This window comes from Ceratotherium simum, chromosome 7 (assembly GCF_057802395.1).
Source record: "Ceratotherium simum simum isolate JZ-2026a chromosome 7, ASM5780239v1, whole genome shotgun sequence".
In the NCBI taxonomy this organism is placed as follows: Eukaryota; Metazoa; Chordata; class Mammalia; order Perissodactyla; family Rhinocerotidae; genus Ceratotherium; species Ceratotherium simum.
This window is the reverse complement of record NC_141906.1, coordinates 81,149,885-81,174,317: the sequence shown is the minus strand read 5'-3', so window position 1 is coordinate 81,174,317 and position 24,433 is coordinate 81,149,885. Positions and strand designations below refer to the sequence as shown.

Here is a 24,433-nt window from a genome sequence, read left to right as displayed (position 1 = left end):
TTTTAGATACTGCTTGTATTTAAAGCTTTCTCATTGCTTTTGTGCTCCTTGATAAAGAAAGGACGTATTCAGTGATTCTGGTTGGGTCCTGATTACACTTTGTCATATCAGATATGCCATATGACAGTGCTTTTCTTACTAGAGTCTACCCATTGCTGGTGTCCACAAGTTCTGAAAGGTTTGACAAACACCTTTCATAAGTCATAAGGTTAAAAGGGAAATGTTTTCCACAGTCTTACACCTTTGGGATTGCCCTCAGTTTCCTACCAAGGCAGCCAGGTCTCAAGGGATCAGATCTTGGAGAGAGGGGGTGATTTTGAAATGAGCCCAGCTTTCTGCACCTGGTTTTCCTCTTGGAGCGTTTTCTGATTCTTGGGGTGGATCTGGAGGCTGGGAAGCTAGTCAGAAGGGGGCTGCTGAGAGGCAGAGAAGCCTGGAGAGGTAAAAAGTTAGAGTTGAAGGGCTGCAAAGGCGGTCACAACGCAAGGGGCCAACATCCCAGAGGCAAGGGAGGTACAGAGAAGTGAGCCTGAAGTCAGGCACTGGTTTTCCCCTCGAGGTATTCATTGACTAAATGTGCTGGTCAAGAGGCCAACAAGTCAAGCAAAACGCAGCTGAACAGAAGAGTAGGGGTTTTGGTAGTCTCATGTTGCCGAGAAGAGCAAAACTGGAATTCAGGGCCCAGCAAGGAAGAGGCCCCCTAGGAAACACCTCAAAATCTCCTTGCAACCTGTGGAAGGTCAAACCTAGGAGAAGACCCCATCTTATGGTCTTACAGAGACTGCAAACCAGCCTGGTGTCAGCTCAGTGGGACTGAGGTGCCCTGCCCTTCTGCAGGTTGCCAGAGGAGAGGTGGATTGTGGGGGAAGATGGCGGTTACCTTGGGCAGAGGGCGCCATGAGGCTTTTAGACGCTGGTGGTGTTCTGTTCCTTGATCCACATGCATTTACTTTGTGAACATCCTTTAAGTCAGACGCTAGTGGTTTGTGCAGTTTTCTGTAGGCCTTTGGTACACACTGCTGCTTTGAGGTTTCCACCTGAAAACTTGTGAGAGTAGAATAGAGGACTCCTGATAGATTTCTCTTTGAAATTGCCTTCATGTTTTACCAGCCAACCAGCTATTCTTTGTCAAAAGGAAAAGGCGAACATCAAGGTTTATCATTCTTTAGAACTCATACTGAGTGCTGGTTCCTTTTAACGCTCAAGGATTTTAATGTAGAATTGTCAGGCCAAGACCCCCACAAGTCTCTTAGCCTAGGTTTTTCTTTTCTTTTCTTAGTGTGAATGGTGCGAGTTCTTTTGAATGACTTGATGGGGTTCTAATGCATTGCTAACAAACTATCAAATGGGTTGGGAGGATCGATCTTTGTTTTTTGGTACATGAAAAGTTCTTATCTGAACTAGGAAAAAAACCCTCCACATTCCTTGGTTTGACGTGAAGAAAGATTTGCTTGCGTGCCTCTTTTGAGCCATGAATAAAGGAGTGCCACCATCCTGACTGGAAGAAAGAACCTTCTTTCAAAGAAGAAAACACCTGGTTGATAGTCTCTGAAGCCCTTTTTGTGCACTAGAAGTGTAGGGGGAGTCATTGCCTGCTGTGAAGATTTCTGCATGGGAAGTGGAAGGGCAAAGGCACACACACACGGAGAGGAAAAGAAGGCCAAGGTCGTTGTTTCAGGCCTGCTCCATACACTTCATTCCTTGCTTGTTTTTGTCATCGTGTGTTTTCTAATCTGTTTTTCTAAAAAATTTAGTTCAATTCTCTTCTGGTTACACAGTATTGTCCTTGATGATGGCCATAAACAAGTTAGGAAAATTTCTTTAGGGTATAATCTACAATAGTTTTTAGATTTAAGATAGCTCAGTCTCATAATATTAAAAGTGAGGCTTATTCTGAAGTTTATCTGCCATTGCCTGCTGACTTATCCAGTTTCTGAAGGCTTTTTGAGTTTCTTTTCCAATGGCATAAAATTTTATGGGGAGGAATTTTTCTGCAATCTTGAACATTTCATTGTTTGCTTCATTGTTAACATTTGTAACAAGTGTTATGTGTAAGTGGCGTCAGTGAGGACCGCTTTATTATCACTTTCTCATTCTTTATTTTTACCTTTAGACCTCTCTGTTTATATAGAAATATTCCAAATCCATAACAGCTTAATTAATAACACTTTTTTATTTGTGACCTAGTCAAAGGCTTATTGTTATCGTATTTTTAATTTGCTGAAAGCCTTTATGAAAGCCTGGTTTCCCTGCTCATTTACTTTCCCAGAAACTTTTCATTCCTTAGGCATATTTCCCATTGGAATTAAAAAAATATTTGAGTCCTATTACTCCGCCCTAACTTATGGGTTTCCAGTAGCTCCTTAGCTGGGTCGGAGGGGTGCGATAAGATGGGATGGAGCTCTGACACACAGGGACATCCGCAGGCCAGACCCACGGCTGCGGGCAGGTCGTCTGCGCTCCCTGCAGGCACTGGCGAGCACAGCAGAGCGGCGCCCTCTCACCGTGTCTGAGGGCGCTTGGGAAACCTCGCGAGGCCAGGTTAGAGTGTGGTGGTTATGTTGAACTACTCATTTCCATTGTTTCTCAATGTTAATAATTTGTCATGAATTTTTAAAATTGTGAAACTTTATATGGTGGATTATTTGGGCTTCCCCTTCTTAGCAAGAATGGGGAATTTGTGCTGAAATTTGTGTAACTTTGTTATTGTCCATTGCTACTTCCGCTGCCAGTTCCTGTTCACTATTTAGAACTAAATCCAGTATTTTTCTCCTTTGAGTTCTAAAACTATTTGTCCCAGAAATCAGTTAAATGTGAAATCTCTACTTGCCAATCCAAATGAGTGAACATAAAAAAGCTCTTTATTTTCCTTTTCCTTGGTCTAATTTTACAGCCCTCACATATACTGTAACCCCTCAGTCAGGTGGTGGTTATCAGCTGTTCACAGCAGAGCACTTGCTTATTATTCTGTACTGTTAAGTTTTCTGAATTGTGAGGATATGAGTTTTAAACAACTTCATTGGTTGTTGTGGACACTAAATTAATTAAATGAATTGTAAGTGTTAAGTGCTTGCACCAGTGTCTGGCTCATGGTAGGCATACCCTACTGTTAGCATGTCCTGCGCCCCATGATTGGCTCTGTGCACGCGGTTTCCCCTTGGCTGTGTCCGGGGGCTCAGGGCCAGAACCAGAGGATGGTGCTTGATGGCCGGTTCTCAGCTGATCAGTGGGAGAGGGAGTTTCCCAAACCTTGCATTAAAAGTGTGGAGTGAAACCCAAGACGAATCAGGTCAGGAGTCAGAGAGCCAAGAAATAAATCCAGAACCAGAGGCTGAGAGTTTGTGAGTTGGGAACATGGGAGGTGGGGAAAAAGGAGCAATTAAAATAGGTCCACAGGGCAGCCTCTGCTGCCTGGGCCTTTAACTGGAAGGTGAGCTGGACAAGGGCCTTCCTTTGTACCCTTCCATCTCCTCTCTCCCCACCCCCTCAAAAAAGTCTTAGAGGTGCCTTATGTAGGTGAGGTATTTGTACCTAAGATGTTGGAAGAATGAGACTGAGGTTTGACAAGAGATTGGCAATAATAGCAATCACGGCTATTTATTGTTCGCCTGCCATGTGCCAGACGATTTGGTAGGTGCTTTATATGGTAGCTACCCTGCTACAAGAAAAGAACAGCTGATTGGCTCTCAGGAGTTCCTGATGGGGGTATGTTGGAGATCAGCTCCTTTGATCTGAGCTGGGAGTGATGGCAGTGAGGACAGGAAGAGCGCAGGTTCCATTTGGCTGGGCGGAGGAAGGACCAGTGGAGGTCAGGGTGCATCTTGAATGTGAGGCGTAGGGGCCCCGTGTGGCCAAGGGGTTTATTCATGATTGCGGTGGGAAAGGGACCAGTGGAGTCCCGTTTCCACCATGGCGGAGTGGGTTCGCGATTACTACCGGGGTCATCTGTAGCATGTTTTTAATTTTTTTTATTGTGGTAAAATATCCATAAAATAAAATTTGCTGTTTAACCGTTTTTAAGTATACAATTCAGTGGTATTGTCTATTCACAATGTTGTACAACCATCACCACCATTCATTTTCGGAAAGTTTTAACACCACAAGACACTCTGTACTCATTAAACAGTAACTCCCCCCAAGCCCCTGGTAACCTCTGTTTACTTTCTGTCTCTATGAATTTGACTAGTCTAGGGACCTCATATAAGTGATATCGTACAATATTTGTCCTTTTGTGACTGGCTTATTTCACTTAGCATAATGTTTTCAAGGTTCATGCATGTCGTAGCAGGTATCAGAATTTCCTTCCTTTCCGAGGCCGAGTGACATTTCATCGTATGTATATACCACATTGTGTTTATCCATTCATCTGTTGATGGAATCTGTGGCATGTTTAAGAGCAGTTTTCTGGGCACTTTATCAGGGTCCCATTTGTTCTCGAAAGGTCGCTGTACTTATGAGGTCAGAGAATGGTAGGAGCCTAACAGGTGTCCTACCATGTTGCAGCTCCCAACCCCGACTGTTAACTGTTCACTTGACCTCAGGAAATCTTTCTGATGGGAATAATCCGTTAGATTGTTCCACTTTCTCTTCTAAGTGTTACTCAGCTCAAAACAATCGGATTCATTTTTTCTCTTTAATTTTTCTCTCCCTTCACCCTCCTCACTCTCCCACCTGTTTTGCTTGTTCAGTTCTTTCTTTCTTAGACTGTTCCCCACCCCCCACTCTGTTTATTCCTCTTGTCCTCCTGCCTCATTTCCTCCCAGTCTTATTGCTCTCTTCTAGAATACTCTATCTCCTTCTGTTCCTTCATTGCTTTCCTCTCTTTTCGTCTTCTCTTTCCCTTTGCATCTCCCCTAGTTAGTTTCTTCTCGCTCTACTATTTTCAGTTTGGACTCAAAATTGACCCTAATCCTTATTTTTTTCATTTAACATATAAAGCGCTTACCATAGTCTAGACTCTGTTCTAAGCAGTTTGCAAATATTAACTCATTTAATCCTTTTTACAACTTTATGAAGTGGATCCTATTCCGTTTACATATTATAGATGATAACACTGAGTCACAGAGAAGTTAGGTAATTTGTACAAGGTCAACCGTTGGTGAGGGGTGTGGCTGCAGCATGCTGGCCCAACCCACTTCACTGCACTGAGTATAAGAATGCTGGTGGCCCAGCTCAAGGGCAGAGGGGTATTGTAGTTCAAGGTGAAATTAAACATAAAAAGTGATTGTCCCACCAAGCTCTAAAATGTTCAGTAGTGCTATATCCAGAAGTCTCATATCTTCACAAGAGTATTTGTCTACGTTTTATCTTATACTATTTAAACCTGTATTTTCTTCAAGTATCACATTTAAAAAAATCATTTAATCTTAAATATAGAGCTGAAAAGTACTTTGCTAAACTCATTTTATAAAGAGGTGACTGATTTGCCTTAATACATTTAGTTTTGTTTTCTGGCTTTGTTTAATCACAGACATTGTAACAAATAGTTCCTTAAATTTTTATTTTATTTCAACTAAATTTATTTTACTTCAATTAAATTATTAGTAAATAAACTTTGTTATTATTCTGAGAATCAAAATATAGTGTGTAACATAACTTTAAAGGAAATATACAAAGTGTCATCAATCAATTTAAAATCATCATTCGGAATTTAATCCATGTCTAAGTTGCCCTTGTCTTGTCCCATCCTTACTGGGAAGGTTCTAGCTTGATGCTTCTTACCTCTTTGGTTTCCTCAGACCAGTTATACAGGTCCTCATTCACTACTTAATTGCTTAACTTCAATCGTCGTTTTTGGTTCACAGACCTGGAACATTTGCATAGCACTGTTAATATACATTGCTTGATCTTTGTCAGTTTTTTTTTTTTTTTGGTGAGGAAGATTGGCCCTGGGATAACCTCTGTGCCCATCTTCCTCCACTTTATATGGGACGCCGCCAGAGCATGGCTTGACAAGCAGTGCATCAGTGCGCACCCAGGATCCGAACCCTTGAACCCCCGGCCACCGAAGCAGAGAGTGCACACTTAACTGCTACGCCACCAGGCCAGCCCCAATATTTGTCACTTTTTATCTCTGCAGGCTGCCTAATTTAGATCTTCATATGACGCTGATTTTCCCCTTCATTACTCTGCATCAAACTTTTCTTTGATGCATAGTTTTTATTCCGAAGTTTTATAATCTCATAAGATTTAGCTCTAAAATTTTCAAAGTGAGTATTTGGTAGTGAGCTAATTTGTATCTAGAACTTTTGTCTTAGGCAAGGAGAAAGAAAGTCTCTAAAAGACAGCAAAAAAACCAGGGCCAGTCTGGTGACGTAGTGGTTAAGTTCACGAGGTCCATTTTGGTGGCCCAGGGTTTGCTTGTTCGGATCCTGGGTGCAGACCTACTTGCTGCTCATCAAGCCATGCTGAGGCGTCTTTCCATAAAGAAGAGCTACAACTCTACACTATGATACACAATTTGGTAGTGGGGCTTTGGGGAAAAAAAGAAAAAAGAGGAAGATTGGCAATAGATGTTCATGCAGGGCCAATCTTCCTCAAAAAAAAAAAAAAAACCCAAAACTAAACCACCTCTTCCCTGACTGCTTGTCCCATCTTAAAAAAAAAAGTAAAAAAACATTTTCTTCCTAGGGAGGGCATTTTTATTTTTTAACTTTTTAAAAATCCTTGTTCCTTGCTGAGTGATCACCCTTCAAAGGCCTTACACAAGTTTTATATCCAGCTCACCTGATATAAAATCTCATTAGCTCTTAAGTAGAGGTTACTCATTTTTTTTTATTCTGACTTCCTACCTTTACTTTACTAGATTATTGTGATGGTTGGAGATGCTGTTTTCCTTGATTTGGGCTACAGAGTGCAAGATTGCTTCTCTAACTGGGAAGTCAAGGACAATAAACGTAAAGAAATAAAGTGAAGATAAACAGCTTTAGGCGATGTGAGGAATCTCAGGTTAAAGACTCATCTAAATCCTTTCCACGTCCATCGATGGCGGCAGTGTGGTGTAGGGGTGAGGATGCTGGAAGTCTCCGGCTCTGATTTTTGTGCTGTCTCTCATTTGCTGTGTGATTTGAAGTGATTCGTTTAATCTCTCTCGTTCTTGAGGTTTGTCATCTATAAAACAGAAGTTGCTCTAGATGAGTGGTTCTCAAACTATCCTCCCCCAAACGCTAGTGTTCTAGAGCTAGACCAACGTGTTCTTTCACTTAAATAAAAATGAAAGAATTTTCTTAATGAAATTTTAATCCCACTAAATTTCATTAACCTGCCAATCATTTTAGCCAGCACTAGGAGGTGAGAAATGAACAAGCAGCAAAAAAGTTGGTGGACAGTTTGGGAATACCTAGTCTTGCTTAATTTATAGCTTAAAAGAATGATAAGATGAGGTTGGATGTGATTTTTTATAGCTCATGTAATGGAATTATTTATACTGGAATGATAATCCAGGTCAAGTGCTCTTTGTGTATGGGAGGAGAAGCAGTGAAGGATTGTGGCTAAACACCCAGGCTCAGCAGCCCGATTGCCCAAGCTCAGAGGGCAGCTCTGCCATTACTTGCTCCGTTACCCTGGGCAAGTCGCTTAATCTCTCTCTTTCTCAGTCCCTCCCCTGTAAAGTGGAGGTGATAATCTACCTATGTCATCGGTTATTGTGAGGATTAAAGGAATCATTACATGTAAAGTACTTAGAACATGCATGGCAGACAATAAGTGCTGTACAAATGTTAGCTATTATTATTTTGTGGTGTAAAGAAATAGATTAATATTTCATGGTGCTCAGCAAAGAACACTGTGACTTCAGGAGTCCTATCTTCTGAACATATTTGAGACCATGGGCCTGGGATTTCTCTTCTAGTTCTGAAATTCTGTTATTCTGTCATAGAACTGGATTCCCCGTAGTCTTTCTTTCCACCTTTTTATAGCTCAGTGCCTTAATGAACATGTTTTTTTCTCTATACATAGAGTGAAATCACTTTTTTCATTTACCAAGAGGAATTAATCTTAAATATGATTTCAGAAGGGTTTCCTTTCTGTTTCTTGACGTGAAGGTGTTTTTGTATTATGTACATTAGTTACAATTGTTATCTGTTATTAAACACCTAATATACTTTGGGTCGTTAGCCTTATGGATGAAGAAACTGAAGCTCAGAGAGAGTAAACAAATTGTCGAGAGCTGTAAGTGGCAGATCCTGGATTTTAAGCCAGGCTGTCTGATCTCAAAGCCTGCTCTAATATAAGGATGGCAAAACAAGTTCCCGTTTGGTGGCCGTAGTATTTCTGGTAACTGGTTTAAAGCAAGGTCCAGCAGTGCTCCTTTAAATGGAGACTAATTTCTATGTAAATATTCCTGAGGATGCTCTTTTTATGCTTAAATCAGCAAAAGTCACCATGTAGCTGTACATGTTTAGTCAAAGAAAGGTGCAAGATTAAACAAACAAACAAAAAATAAGCAATTGCTTGTACATCAGGCCAGAGGGCCTCTGGGCCCAGCCACACCCTGTTTACCCTGGAGGAACCTTCCTGTACTTGCACACTTCTGCCCTACCCCTGAGGGGAGGCAGCTAGCCAGTCTCCTCGCCTTGGTATCTGCTCCCCACCCAGCCTTCTTGTGCTGCTGTGAGGTTTCCTCACTGCCAGCAGCTCTGGGCTGGTTGCTGTGTTTCTCATTGCAGTGATGATGGGTGCAAGCATGGGCAGTGGGAGCTCAGGGAAGTGTCAGGGAAAGAGCAACAGAAGAATTCTGCCTCCTCTTCCCCCTCTGTGGTGCCTAGTCCCCTCCTGTTCTGCCTCCTGAGTCTATCCACAGCTTCCTCCCCAGACTGGAATTCAGCCTCCTCCATTCCCATGGTTTTTTTTTTTGTGAGGAAGATCAGCCCTGAGCTGACATCCATGCTAATCCTCCTCTTTTTGCTGAGGAAGACCAGCTCTGAGCTAACATCTATTGCCAATCCTCCTCCTTTTTTTTTCCCCAAAGCCCCAGTAGATAGTTGTATGTCATAGTTGCACATCCTTCTAGTTGCTGTATGTGGGACGCGGCCTCAGCATGGCCAGAGAAGCGGCGCGTCGGTGCGCGCCCGGGATCCGAACCCGGGCCACCAGTAGCAGAGCGCGCGCACTTAACCGCTAAGCCACGGGGCCGGCTCCATTTCCCATGGTTTTTATGTTCATTTTGCAGGTCCATCAGTCTTCCTCTAACTTCTTTCTATGGCATCTCTAGTGTTGGATTTCAGGGAAGGAGCCAGTGGTTTATGCTGGTTAGTCAGTTTGTAATGAGCTAGAAAAGTTTATTTGTAAGTACACTGTCCGGAATGTGGTACACTTCTTTCCATATAGATAGTGATGTATCTGGCATATAGGGGGCCACACCAGTACAGAAACCCCTGTTTTAATAATATACCAATAATCCTGTGGTACTTAATCACTATGTATAACAACATTTTAAAGTGAAATTGTATTTGTAGTTCTACCTGTTATCCCAGGTACACATCTACCTTTGAAGGCGGATCTGGGCCTCTTCTTCCACCTCCGTGTGCAGGTGATGAAACACAAGCTTCTGGACTCTAAGTTCTGAGTGGTTCTGGAGTAGCGGCCTCATTCAGCAGAGAAGGCCCAGTGATGGTGGGAGTCAGGCTGGTGGATGGGGGGCTATGGCTCTGGGGTGAGTAGCAGGATGAGAGCTGTCAGAAGTACGAGGAGGGCAGGCTCAGGGCACTAGGATTCTCCATTACCTGGTTCAGGCCCAGCCTGATTAGTGAACTGGCTGGAAAGTAGGCGTTATCTTTCCTTCTTCCTTCCCCTTCAGCACTGTCAGTCTTATCATGCAGGTGTCACCCTGGAGTGAGCTGGCAGGTGGGCTGTCTACCTCTCCCACTGGATGTGGGTCCACGGGGGCAGGGGGTTTGCCCACCTTTTTATGTTTGATGTTCACAAAGCACAAAAAAAACTGCTACCATTTCCTGACTGTTCATCATTATGCTATATGATCCTGAATGTAACCATGTTTTATTGAATCTAAGATGTTGATGGTAAAATACACAATTATTTTATGTATCATTACAGAAGAAAAAAGCCTTGCCAATTAAACTCTGAGACAAATGCTTTTGGCTACTTAGAATTTTTATTACATACTTATTGAAAGAGCTCTTTTACATTTATTTAGACACAGATTTTTATCACATCACTCTTGTGCATTCATAATAGGGAAAGTGTAAGTGAAATAAATTGATTAAGGTATTCCTAAAATTTCGCCACTTTCAGAATCTGACTCTTCAGAATCACTTTTGACTCAAGAGTCGTTGATGTCTCTGTGCCATCAAGAGTGTTGGTGATTTGGTGATGTAGCATTTCTTTTTTTTTTTTTGGCATCCCGGGGTGGGCTCAAATGATGCAGCATTTCTTGAAAGAGGGCACAGTGCTGTCACCAGGAATCTCCTCCAAGCACTCGCTAGTACCCATTCTGGGAGTTTTGATCCTGCTGTTTTCTTACTAGGCCTGTAGCAGGCCAGTCTTCCCATGTATCTCAATAATAATGGTGCATAATGCAGCTTCATCCACGTCACTGTCTTTTAAACCCAGTTCCCATAGGTTTGGTTGTTAAGGTCATTTTTCCAACGTTGGATATTTGCTTCTCTGATAAAATTTATGCCCAGCTGCTGTTCCCATGCCTTTCAGTTTTAATGGCAAATTATAGTGTAATCTTTTTGAAGACATTTAAAATGGCAGTTAGACTCAGAGTGTCTAGTGCTGACAACACGCAAGACTCAGTGAAGTGAGAACAGAACTAATGCACTGCTGTGAGCAAGGTCACACACACGAGCAGCAGTGGCATCCACATCCTGACTGCCACCTGGATGACAGCGACTGCAGGACACCACCGTTGTAAAATAGATCCCTAGTACAGAAATGTTAAAATGTAAAAAAAAAGCATTATAGACTTGATGAAATACAGATCGTTAATTCTGACAACAACCATGTTGGGCAGATGATTTAGATTTTCAAATAAACAGACTGAGGATCAGTTTGTGGCTTACTCGCATCACACCTACTAAGCACGTGGTAGATTTGGGAGCATAGAACCCAGATTTGTCTGATTCTAAAGCTCATACTTTCAACTATGCAACACTATTCAAGAAGAAATAACTAGACTAGAAGCTTCAAGAAGGCAAGGATCTTTTTTTTTTTTTTTCTGATACACTGGTGTTTCTTAAGGACCTAGAACAGTACCTGGCACATACTAAGTACTTAATAAATATTTGTTGAATAAAGTCATTAGAGGATAGAAATGCAAGCATATCCTTCTCTTCATGGAAATGAAGTCTGTAACATTTTGGACAATGGGTAAAAGGAGGGAAGATGGGTGACCATTTTCTAGACAAGGTATAGTTTGTGCTTCTCCAGGTCTTTTGGGTCTGTAGAAGAGGCAAGAGGGTGAGGAGGGGAAGGAAGTGCATCCCCAGCTGACAGAGCCTGTCAGCACCTGCCTGTTGGACAGCGCTAAAGTAGCTGCTGGAATTCTTTCCCATCGCCTATAAATCAAGATCAACAGAGCTCTATAAATTGTGCAGTTAAAAAAATAATAATAAAACAGGAAAACAAATATGACAAGCCTTACTATAAAGGAACTTCACATACAGGGCATTTGCTGTTTGATAAATTGCTAGGTTTTTAAAAAATATGAAATCTGTTGAAAATTCTGAAGCTCTTATAGCTCATCTGTAAAATATGAAAGTTGATATATTTGAGCACTACTATATGTGAGATCTTGTGCCTAGAATTTTTACATATATCATATAACCCTCACAATAACTCTAGGAGGTAATTATTATCTCCATTTTACAAGCGATATTGAGGCTCAGAGAATTTAAGTGATTTGGCCAACATGATATAACTGGTGAGCAGTTGAGCCAATATTGAAGCCAGGATGTTCAATGCAGATTCTATGGATTTTCTGCTTTCCTTTGCTGCTTCTCATCTAAGCTTACGGCTAGAATAGACTTTATTATTTTTTTTAAATTTTATTTATTTTATTTTTTTCCCCCAAAGCCCCAGTAGATAGTTGTATGTCATAGCTGCACATCCTTCTAGTTGCTGTACGTGGGACGCGGCCTCAGCACGGCTGGACAAGCGGTGCGTCGGTGCGCGCCCAGGATCTGAACCCGGGCCGCCAGCAGCGGATTGCGTGCACTTAACTGCTAAGCCACGGGGCCGGCCCTAGAATAGACTTTATTTTTTTTTTTTTTAAAGATTTTATTTATTTATTTTTTCCCCCAAAGCCCCAGTAGATAGCTGTGTGTCATAGCTGCACATCCTTATAGTTGCTGTATGTGGGACGCGGCCTCAGCATGGCCGGAGAAGCAGCGCGCCGGTGTGAGCCCGGGATCCGAACCCGGGTCGCCAGCAGTGGAGCGCGCTCACTTAACCACCAAGCCACGGGGCCGGCCCTAGAATAGACTTTAGAAGCCATTTTGTACTCTCATTTTTCAGATGAGGACACTGTTACTAGAAGATTTAAAGTGACTTAGTAGTGGAGTCATGCTTAGAATTCAGTTTTCTTGAACAATTTATTAAACAATACATAATTGCAGAATGTCATACTGGTGTTTTAAATAGTTTGGTAATTACAGAAGCTCAGTAGGTCTTATAACTACACCTTAAAGAACAAGAACTACTAACTGGGTATTTTGTATAATTTTATTTATTTATTTATTTATTTATTTATTTATTTATTTATTTATTTATTTATTTATTTATTTTCCCCAAAGCCCCTGTAGTTGTATGTCATAGTTGCACATCCTTCAGTTGCTGTATGTGGGACTCAGCCTCAGCATGGCCGGAGAAGCGGTGCGTCGGTGCGCGTCCGGGATCCGAACCCGGGCCGCCAGCAGCGGAGCGCGCACACCCAACTGCTAAGCCACGGGGCCGGCTGCTAACTGGGTATTTTGTATCACTGTTTTGGATTCCAGATGCTTTTTGAATTAAAGAGTTTTCGACACCTTGGGCTTCTTACTTTGCTAGCAGTATTCTAAAATTATCTGGAACTGCCATTTTTGGCAGTATTTCACATCCTTATTGCTAAATTTTACTGTCAAACTTTCCTATGTGTAGATTAACTGTTCTTTTATTTTGCTCCACATCTGCTAAATAGTTATTTCCCTTTTTTCTCCGCCTTTATCCTTGCCTTTTGCAGTTTACTGGTATTTTATGTCATGTAATTTCTACTTCCTTATTTTGGTAAGATTAGAAAAAAGATATTTCAGTTGGGAGTAAATGTCCTGTCCCTTCCCATTTCTGCTTACTTGCTCCTGTTCATCCTTCAAGCTTCGTCTTCTCCGAGAAGTCATCCCTGAACACCCGAGTTGGGAAAGTGTCCTCTGCTCTTTTCCCACTGCACATTGTGATGTTTTTAAACCCTTCCATGCAAATTATGGAGTACCTGCCACGTGCCAGATCTAGTTTCTCTTGTGAACAAGTGCATTCCTTGACCTGAAGGAACTTAGAGTTGAGATGGGGAGGCAGAAAAATGCAGTATGATTGAATACCTTTTTTTAAAGCTAATATGTGAGTATTTATTATGTAGCAGGCATTGAGATAAGCAGTTTACATGCATTATTTCATGTCATTCTCTCAATAACCTTATGATCCCCATTTTACAGAGAAGGAAGAGAAATTTAGAGAACTTCTGTGTTTTGCCCGAAGTCAGTTAAGTCTCAGAATTGCCATCCAAATCCAGGTCCAGTCCCACGCTCTTAACCACTACGCCTTTTGTACTAACTGCTGCCTCTTTGCAGGTCAGAGCACTTTTCCCTGTGTATCTCCAGTGCCCTCATGCACGAGGCACAGGGAGATGAGTGCCAGTGTTGGAGTTCAGAAACTAATAGTGTCTTTACAGTTGGACAGCCACTTTAACTGATTCAGTATCTTCCCTAAGAGACTTCAGAAGAATTTATTATACTAACACATGTAAAACAATGTATATCTAAAGGCGTTCATCGCAATGTTGCTTATTTTAAGGAAAGATTAGAAATAACCTGAATGTTTATCAACACAAGATTGATTAAATAAGTTATGATATATTCATACAATGAAATGATGCAGCTGTAATAAAGAATGAGGAAATGACATATGGATAGGGAACAATGTAAAAGGTGTATTATGTAGAATAAACAAGATTTAGAACAGATGCTACTTTGTATAGAATCAATAATATGTTGCTATTTGTGGTTGGAGAGGCAGAGAGTATATATATTTTTATTTATATGTGCATAAAGTATCTTTGGAAGAGTAGACAAGAAATTGATAATACAGGTTGCTTCTGAAGAGTGGCTAAGGGATTCCAGGTAGGGAGATTGTCCACTGTATAACTTTTTGCCTTTTGAATTTTGAGCCAACTGAATCTACTAACTATTAAAAAAGATATAAGTAAAATTAAAATAAAAGAAATAATAAACACCTTTCTGGAAATGAAAACAAATACAGAAAGGCACTGTGGGCTGTGTAAGTTCCCTGAGTGCATGGGGTGAGCCTGCCTTGATCCTTGCCGTGTCCCACTGCCTGGCATAGTATGCACTTGAGTGTTTGTGCAACCAATGAATCAAGTTAAAAAAAAATCTCCAATTCCTGTGTAGGAAGGGCACAACATTTCTTTTGTGGTATTCCTGCTAAAAATACGTATCCTGAATCTAACTGTGAAGAAACATCAGACAAACTCAAATTGAGGAACATTCTGAAAAATAAATGGCCTGTGCATTTCAAAAATGTCAAGGTCATGGAAGACTAAGAAAGACTGGGGACTGTTCCAGGTCCAAGGGAACTGAAGAGACATGACAGCTAATGCACGGTGTGTGATGCCAGATTGCATCCCGGGCCAGAAAAATAGTTGTTTCTTTTTCTATAAAGGACATTAATTAGACAATTGGCAAAATTTGAGTAAGGTCTGTAAATTAGGTATTAGTATTGTTTCAATGTTAACTTCCTGATTTTGATAATAGTACTGTGGTTATGTGACAAAATGTCCTGTTTTTAGGAATAGGCACTTAAGAATTTAGTAGTAAAGGGGCATTGTCTGCAACTTGCTCTCCAATGATTCAGACAAAAAGAGAGAGAGAAAGAATGATAAAGTAACCATGGTGAAATGTTAACTTTTGAGGAATCTGAGTGAAGAAATACATGAATTCTTTGTACTATTTTTGTGGCTTTTCTATCTGAAATTATTTCAAAATAAAAAATTTTAAAAAATGCTTCCTATATGGGACATTTTATGATTTTGTAATACTAAGCCTTCTATGTCCTTTTGTACAATTTTGTGGGTTTCTTCATATAGAACTTTATATTTTTAGTGACATTTATTCCTAGGTTTCTTAATATTCTTGTTTGTTTTAAAAAATATAACAGCTTTGTTGAGGTATAATTCACATACTATACAGCTCACCCTGAATATTTTTTTTTGTTTTTGTTTAAATAGTACTGTTATACAAGGAAGGTGTGCTTTTTAAAAAAAATCAACTTTATTAGGGTATAGTTTACACATGATAAAATTCACGTATTTTAATTGAATAGGTTGATGATTTTTGACACCTATATTCCCCATGTAACCACCACCCCAGTCCAAGTACAAGATATAGATAGAACATTTCCATTTCTCCAGAAGGTTCCCCCATGCCCCTTTGTTTATATTCCGCTATTGATAGACATGGGCGTTGTTTCCAGTGCCCTCTGATGGAGGGAAGAAGGGGAGGGAGTCTGCAGGTGAGTGTGTGTGTGCGGGGGAGTGGTTTCTGGGGGGGGTGAGGGTGGTAGTATGGAGGCGAGGCAGGAACAGGCTCCTCCATGGCTCAGAAGAGGCTCGCACATAGTCTGGACATGGCAGCTCCTGTGTTCCAGAGTAAAGCCCAGACATTGGGTGTTCCACTATCTTTTCTTTCTTTCTTCTTTGGGTCTTATTCTCTTTCAGAGGTTGGAGTATGTGTAGTCTAAGAAATTGCTTCTCAGCTTATCCCCATTACTAATGGAGAAAATTCTGGCTGGATCTTGGCCAGTGGTCTTTCTTACCTTTAGTTTAGTGGTGTTCTGAGCGGTTGTACCTTTTCTGTCTCTGTGTGCCACTTTAATGGGACGGTGGGTGGAGGTTTGTCAGGCATGCTGCCCTGCTGCCCTATTAAACAGTAGGTCTCATGTGACTTGTTAAGATGTCAACATTTTATCGTTATCAGAAGGAAAGATTGGTTACCTTAAAAATACTATTTTGGAAAAGAATAAGGTTTTAGGATGTAGATTTCCTGCACGTGGATGCTTACTGAGGCTTTTCAGTTGTTCACCAATCACTCATGTACTGACCAAAGGGAAACAAGGGTTATATTTGTATTCACCAAATTGTGGTCCAGAAAATTCAGCTCCCTCCACCTGCCATTTTTCCTGGTTTTGTGACTTTTATTATTCTGCTGTTCATTTCAAGTAGGTGGTACAGAAAGTTAGTGTCTAAGCGGATGTGTAGAGAGAGATGAGCTGGGGCTGTGCAGCAATCAGACTGGGGTGTGAACCCATCACTTACCTGCACTTAGCATCTGGGAACCTCATTCTCCTCATGAAGAGAACTATGAGTACTACCTTCAGGATTTCTGATGAGGGTTACATATACCTACCGTGTGCTAGAACATAGCAAGCCTGCAATACATTGTGTTATTACTACAACTAATTTCTCCATTTTTACCTTTTTGCCCAGGTGTGTTATTTTTTTTCTCTCTGTGGTTGAAACTGTAATTTTTTAAAAATCTTGGTTCCTTTTCTCTCTTTTTTCAGGCGCATTGCAGAGAGGTCTTTTTGTCCTTCATGAACACTCACGTGGTAGATAGATGACTGTCCTCCACCCTGCCCTGCCCTAGGTGCCCTGGACGTGGAGCTGTCCAGTAGGGAAAGGATGGATTCCAAAGATGAAAGCTCACACGTGTGGCCTACGTCTGCAGAACATGAAGAGAATGCTGCACAGGTGAAGAGTCGTCTTTCCAGCTTGGTATTGACAGCAGTGTTTTAGTTGGATACAGTTTGCTGACAGCTAAAGAAATAGCAGCTTCTGTACAGTAATGAGGGGTTGGGAGGGAGCTGACATGCAGACCTTGTCAAGGAACAGGCAGTATTTCAGCACTTTGAATGCTCCCTCAGTACCGTTCAGTGAGATTTAGAAGAGCTGAACTACCACTCACAGGCTTCTCTTCTCTTTCCTCCAACTTATTGTCATAATCTGTTTCACTACCCTGTTATATTTTATGTTATTGGTACTTGAAAGCCTCAAATTGTAGTGTGTTTCTTTTATGTTATCCAGTATGGGGTTTTGATTCTTCATGTGTAATGAAGTACAAGGTATGTCTATAAAGTGAGTGGCTTTTTCTTTTCTTTTCAAATTCAGAACGTAAACCTCTAATTGAAAGTTGTCCCATTGATGAATCAGCAGCTCTGGAGGTTAGTCACTTATTCAGATGCTGCTGTAATTGATGACCTCTGCCTTTTGAATTGCTGTCATACCAGCTACACATTCTTTTGACTATTCTTAGCAAAGGCACATCTCTGCATTTTTGGTGTAAATTTGAATTTGGCAAAGATTCAGCAGTAATGTGGAGCCATGTTTTCCTATGTGACCAAAGTATTTTACAAAAATACTTTATAAAGCATTTTACGAAATTCAAAGTATGAAAGTTAATTTTTAAGCATTATAATAAATATGTAATTTAAATTTAATTTTTCATTAAATTATATAACCACAGTATTATTATCAAAATCAGGATGTTAACATTGAAACATTTAAATATACACATTTTATTTAATTTAAGCAGTATAATAAATATTACAATAAATGAAGTTGATCATCTGGTATAATTTAAAAGTCTGAGTCTGAATACTTAAAAAAAAGTTCTAGAGGTGCTCCCAGCAGAATCCTTGAGAGCGTTGTTTTGTTCTCATGGAAACCATTTTGAAAGCTACTTTCATGTAGCTATATATTTTGGTATATTTTGTTTGTAAATAAAAAGAACAAAGTAAAAGAAAATATGTTTATGGCACTCTGTGTGATCAGGGTCCCCATTTGTGGGCAACCAGACAGTAGACCGCAGAGCTCAGCACCCCTCATTGTACCCCATCCTCCTCTCGTTCCTTCTCCCTGCTAGGAATTCTGATTTAGCAGAATAGTGAGTGATGGAGACCAAGTTTTTAAGCTTGGTTAACTTTTCATTTGAGGAAACGTTTTTTGCCTTTTTTAAGCACTGAAACTAGTCTAAGGTTTTGATGTTAATGAACAAATCTAAAGTCACAAAATTATCTTGCAGCACTTAAAACTTCGCAAATATGTTATAAGCCTGATTCTTCCAATATACAAACTATATCTTCATGGACAAATCAAATTTATGTAGAAGCTGGACTCGTCACTTAGTGTAGAAGGGGGGTTGTTTTGTTTCTGTTGCTTGATTGCATTTGGTCTCCAAGTTTCTTTCTGGGAATTAAATTAGCTTTGGGATCTACTATTCTCCACGGGAGAAAACTGAATAAAAAAGGTCCAAAGCCAACACAGTATAAGAGTAAGGGTTCCAACCCAAGAGTGCTCAACTTTGGTATCAGCACATAAATTATTTCTCTCCAAACATGTGCGTCAGCCCTCTGCTACCACACCTTCTGTAGCATATCAGGCTTCAGGCTGCGTGACAAAGTCGAGCCTTCAGGAGTTCAAACCTCCAAAGCTGACGACTCAGGAAGCGTTTTACAGAATTCAGTTTCTGCTTTAGTTCTTGGTAGACAGAAAATTATTTAGCCTAGTGACAACTGAAATAGTTGTCCAAAACCCCTGAAAAGTACTTTCTTAGAATTTTGTGTATCTTTACCTAGCTGGCAAGGAATTCTGTTACGTTCATTGATTCAGCAAACATTTACTGATAAGCCTCCAGTGCAGCTTTGGAGTATGAAAGAACTTGCAGGAAAGAAAGTGATCCTGTTTTAATGTGTTTGCTGAAAGGCACTGTTAGTTATAAAGTGAATTTTTATGATGTGTCGAGAGCAATTGGCTTTCGAGTCTTGACGTATTTTTTCACATTACAGAATAATTTGTATTTTGTAATTTAGTAATGTTGTCAACCAGAAATCTTCAGTCACACTTCCAGGATCAGTTAACCACCCCCTCATTACTCCCCAAAAGAGATATCTGCATTGGACATTTGAGGCAAAGGGGAATTTAAATCAGTTGCCTGATGTTGAGCAGTGAATCACTGACAAGGTCCTTGGATCCTGTTTCCGAGTTGCTAACTCAGTGAAGATGAAGATGTGTCAGTCCTCATTCTCCTTTCACTGGGGACATTTTAGAACTTTGAATGTGTACTGTGCTCAGTTGGCCGCCTAGCTTTGTGAGATTTGCTTTGTTCCATGAGGATAGTCGCTACATACTTGCTGCTTTTTGCCCCAGGTACACTTTGTTCCAGACGCTGCAACTGTGGCTCAGATCGTCTACACCGATGACCAGGTTCGCCCTCCCCAGCAGGTGGTGTACACGGCAGATGGTGCCTCCTACACGTCAGTGGATGGCCCGGAGCATACGCTGGTGTACATCCATCCTGTGGAAGCTGCGCAGGCATGTGAAGGGTTGTTGTGTATAGTTTGTGTATTAACCAATTAATTCACCAATTACTTATGTTTATTCTCTGCTGGTCACCGTGCAAGGGGCTGGTGATGCAGGAAATATTCAGGTAAGATGTGTGCTCTCAAGGGGTTTGCAACTGACTTGGCAGAGGAAGATATGGTTTATTTATTTAAATTAAATGAAAGAAGGAGTTAGATCACTAGCCTCCTATCAGTTCTTCTCCCCTGTGACCACTGACAAAATTATCAACTTGTTACTTTTCCTAAGTGTCAAGAACCAGGACAAAAATGGCATTTGGTTCTGTATAGCTTATTCAAAGATGGGTCAGCAAAAATATACAGATTGTTTCAGTTACATGTGTAAGCAAAGGGTCCTACCAGCTTGTTAACTCTATTTATTAATAATTTATTGATTTGTAGGACTGTAATAGAGATGAAGGTAAAAGCTGTACAACTATAGCTACTTTTATTCTTTTGTCAGTGACTTGGAGTGTTAGTTTCCAAATGCATGATACACACGTTCCCCAACATATAAATGTTAGTTTCTACTTTTTATTTTACAATGTACAAAGCACTTTTAAACATATTAAAAAAAATTCCATGCTTTTTTTGTGTGTGAGGAAGATTGGTCCTGAGCTAATGTCTGTTGCCAATCCTCCTCTTTTTGCTGAGGAAGACTGGCCCTGAGCTAACATCTGTGCCCATCTTCCTCTATCTTGTATGTGGGATGCCACTACAGCATGGCTTGATGAGCAGTGCCTCAGTCTGTGTCCAGGATTTGAACCTGTGAACTCTGTGCCACCAAAGCGGAGTGTGTGAACTTAACCACTGTGCCACCAGGCTGGCCCCAAAAGTTCCATACTTTTGTAGTAGGACCCTGGTAATAAAAATTTGCCCTCATGCAATATTTAATCAAGAGGCTCAAATCACTTCCAAGAAGAAATGGGACCCACCTAATTAATACCTTTCAAATCTGTATAAAGGTGAAATTGCCAAATAGTCAGATGGTACTTTTTGAATGCCTCTGCTTCGTTTTAGTGCCCAAACTATATTAAAATAAGATCACATAGTTTATGTAAAGAATGTCCTGTGCCCAACTTTTAGTTTATTACTATGTTACTAAATTTCTGAATTATATTTTTTTAATGTCAAATCTAAGAAATCTGACACTGGCTGAAATTCTCTTTCACATTCCCCTGGAATCAAAACGTAACTATAGTTGGGCAAATTAATCTTTTAAAAGCTTTAGAGGAAAGAATATTTTTCTGGATTGGAGATTTTCTGTGCTGCCCTGGCTAAAATTATTTTGAAGATTTTCCTTCTCTGGTTAGCTTTGCTGCATTGTGACCCAAATTATTGTGTGTTTATAATGAGAACTTTTTAAAAATTATGATTTTACTGGCTTTATCCAAAAGAGAATCTATGGAACATTAAGTTCAATTTATTTTCTTTCTACTTCTCTTCTGATAATGAATGTGTGTTTGTATTTGAAAGAGTTGTAATCCTTGCATATATAATACTCTTCTGTATGTCTGTATGTCTCCGTCCGTTTTCATTTAATCGCAGGTCTGCTCCTGTGATAGGCAGTGTTATGTGTGAACGTATGCACTCTTGTTCACGGCATGTCTTTTACCTTTTCATGGCATGCCTTTTAAGTAGCTGTGACGTTCAACCTCAAGAGAGGCCTTGCTTAGGAGTAAGATCATGAAGTATGTTACCCAATCGAGGTGGTTAGCTTATACAATCTCCTTGGAGCCATCTGAATGAAAGGCTTTAGCTAAATGTAAGATTACTATCTTTGTCTTCTTTATTAATGAAGGAGTATTACTAGCTATATGGGAGTTAACTCTCGCAAGAATTGGTGTTTAGCAGTAGGATAATTTTTCCTGTGTAGGCGAGCTGTCTAAAGATCTATTGATGAGTTGTTTTTTTTTTTTTTTTTTGGTCTAGACTCTCTTTACAGACCCAGGCCAGGTAGCTTATGTCCAACAGGATGCTACAGCTCAGCAGGTAACGCGTTGCCTTTTTGCTGTTTGGGGATAATACTATGAATGTTACCGTTCCCTGGAATGTGGCCCCCCCAACCCTCTGCACTGTGCATTCTCTAGACGTCTGTTTCTCATATATTAAGAATGTTCTCCACTTCCTTTAATGAAAACAAAGCAAAACATAACAGTAACACACTCCAATCAGTATATATTGGAATAGCCTGGCCATAAAAAAGTGATTTGTCAGGGAAATTTAAAAAATAAGCATATCAACTGGATGTTGGTTCAAGTTCCAAAGAATAATCCTGAGTTTTAGAAGTGTCTCTTTTTGGAAATTTGGAAACATTTTAGTACTTGTTCTATTTTGAAATATTGGGAAAAAATTCCTGCTTAAATAACATATAAATTTGGTGGCAAATTTCCTCATTCTAGTTTCTGAAAAATTGAGATTCTTTTTGGTTTTCTTTTAAAACCTTTCCTTTTATCCATGTTTCTAATGTATCCTATTTGACTTTGAGCGACTTTCTTATTTTCTTCCAGGTTGTGAAATGATAAGGTATGAAAGCTAGATACTGTCAGTCTTACTCTGAATTGAATATGAATCCAAATAGTTTTATTTTCATGTTGGCTAGTATGACTCTTATTTAGCTGAGCCACTGAGTGTCATGAGTCATTATCAAGTAAATTCTCATTAGTAAGCACTTTCTGCCTTTCAAATTTTTTAGTAGATGATTTGGATACTTCCATTTTAAATTTGAAAAATAAACAGTAGTTGTATTAATATTATTTGTGAAATCTAGAGAGAATTTTTAGGAGTCTTTATCTTATCAGTTATGGTTGAATTTATTCTTGATTGGTAGTGATCTACAATTTTGTGAGGTCTGTGAACTTGAATGAGAGTTTGTCTTAATCCATTTAGGCTGCTATAACAGAATACCACAGACTGTGTGGCTTATAAACCACAGATTTATTTCTCACAGTTCTGGAGGCTGGAAGGCCAAGATCAAGGTGCTGGCGGATTCTGTGTCCGGTGAGGGCCCACTTCCTGGTTCCTGGAGGGCCATCTTCTGGCTGTGTCCTTACGTTGCAGAAGGGGAATGGGGGTCTCTGGGGTCTCTTTTATGCAGGCGCTAATCCTGTCTGTGAGGGCTCCACCCTCATGACCTAATCGCCTCTCAGAGGCCCCACCTCCTAACCATCACATTGGGGATTATGTTTTAATATATATATTTTGAGGAGACACAAACATTTAGTCTGTAGCACTTATTTTATTTTAATAATTTTGTAATAATTAGGTATTCTTGACAAAACAAACCATGTCCATTTCTGTGAATATTTATTGATTCCATCAGGGAAGCAATGGATAGATTTAATTAGTTTTTGCAAGTTGGCAGGAAAAAATAAAATGAAATGCCTTTGACTGTCTTTCATAGATGATTAATTTCATTCACTCATTTTTGGAGTGATGATTTTTTTCTCAAAAAAAGTTGAAGGAGGGTCCGGCCTGGTGGCGTAGTGGTTAAGTTTGTGCGCTCTGCTTCAGCAGCCTGGGGTTAGCAGGTTCGGATCTAGGGCTCCGACCTATGCACTGCTCATTAAGCCATGCTGTGGCAGCATCCCACATGAAAAAATAGAGGAAGATGGGCACAGGTGTTAGCCCAGGGCCAATCTTCCTCAAGCAAAAAGAGGAGGATTGGCAACAGATGTTAGCTCAGAGCTAATCTTCCTCACTAAAAAAAAAAAAAAAAAAAAAAAAATTTGAAGCAATACCAAAAAGAAGTACATTAAAAAAACCCAAACAAACAATTCTGTCCAGAAACATCCTCATTAACTTGACAGTTGGTAACTATTATTCCAGACATCCTTCCAGACATACAAAGATAAACAAGCAAGGGGAAAAATGGCATTGTGCCCTAAATGCTATTATTAATTTAAATACTTTAAACTTAAATTTACTTGAGTTTAGCAGAGGAAAAAGAAATTGAGGTGAAACTGAAAGAGGTTGGAGTCATCGTGTTTTCCTAAACTGCACTTGAGCTTCAGTGGGTCTGCCCTTAACTCCCGGTGTGATGACATGGGCGTCAGCACATCGCCATTTCCTCCCACTTTCCTCTCCGCTGTTCATGTTAGCTGCATTATTATTAGAGCTAATGTAGTTATGTTCTGTTCAGTAACTACAATTATTTAGAATTTTGCTCCATTCTCTACTGGCATTTAATCTGTAGAAATCTTGAGTCTAATTTTGATTATTTTCCTCATTCCTTTTGTATCTTAATGCCTGTTTGATTCTTTCTCTATACTTGAAGTTTTTCTTTGCAGTCTAATGACTTCACCAGCATATGGATCAGAATTTCCTAGGACAGGGTGTGTCCTTTTGATGTATAGGTTAAGACTTGATTTCAGAAACATTTTCATCTATTAGGACTTTGAAAATATTTTCAGTTTCATTTGATATGTTCACTTTTCAGGAACGTTGGTCTGAGTATATTGACTCTTCTTTGCATGCCGTATCTAACATGTTCTTTATAATCATTTTTATATCTGCTCTTTTCTAAGTATTTGTGTAATTTCCTTTATATCTACCATATTTCCTTACTGTGGTATTTCTTTTTTTTTTACTTTTTAATTACATTATTACATACTATAGAAAAGTGCAAACATTTGTAAGCATATAACGCAATGATATATCATGAGGTGAGCACACCCTAAACCAATGCTCAGATTAGACAAAAGAACATTGCCAGCTCCTAAAAGCCATCCTGATGCTCCGTCCTAATCACTTCTCCCTGTCTCCTCAAAGGTAACTCCTCTCCTGCCTGCTAACACCATAGATTCGTTTTCCA

The 24,433-nt window shown here is 40.0% G+C and overlaps 1 protein-coding gene across 2 annotated transcripts in view; it reads left to right on the top strand.

Annotated features, from left to right (window-relative positions):
• Positions 1-24,433, top strand: part of PRDM10 (PR/SET domain 10) — a 96,559-nt gene that overhangs the window by 15,984 nt on the left and 56,142 nt on the right. Inside the window, exons 2-4 of one of the 2 annotated variants that reach the window (XM_087433931.1) lie at positions 16,872-16,975; positions 19,430-19,594; positions 21,553-21,612. In XM_087433931.1, coding sequence (XP_087290057.1) covers positions 16,907-16,975; positions 19,430-19,594; positions 21,553-21,612 — 294 coding nt within the window. In that variant the 5' untranslated portion in view covers positions 16,872-16,906. Of the gene's footprint in view, positions 1-16,788; positions 16,976-19,429; positions 19,595-21,552; positions 21,613-24,433 lie in introns of both variants that reach the window. The other variant, XM_014793743.2, reaches the window with a different exon arrangement.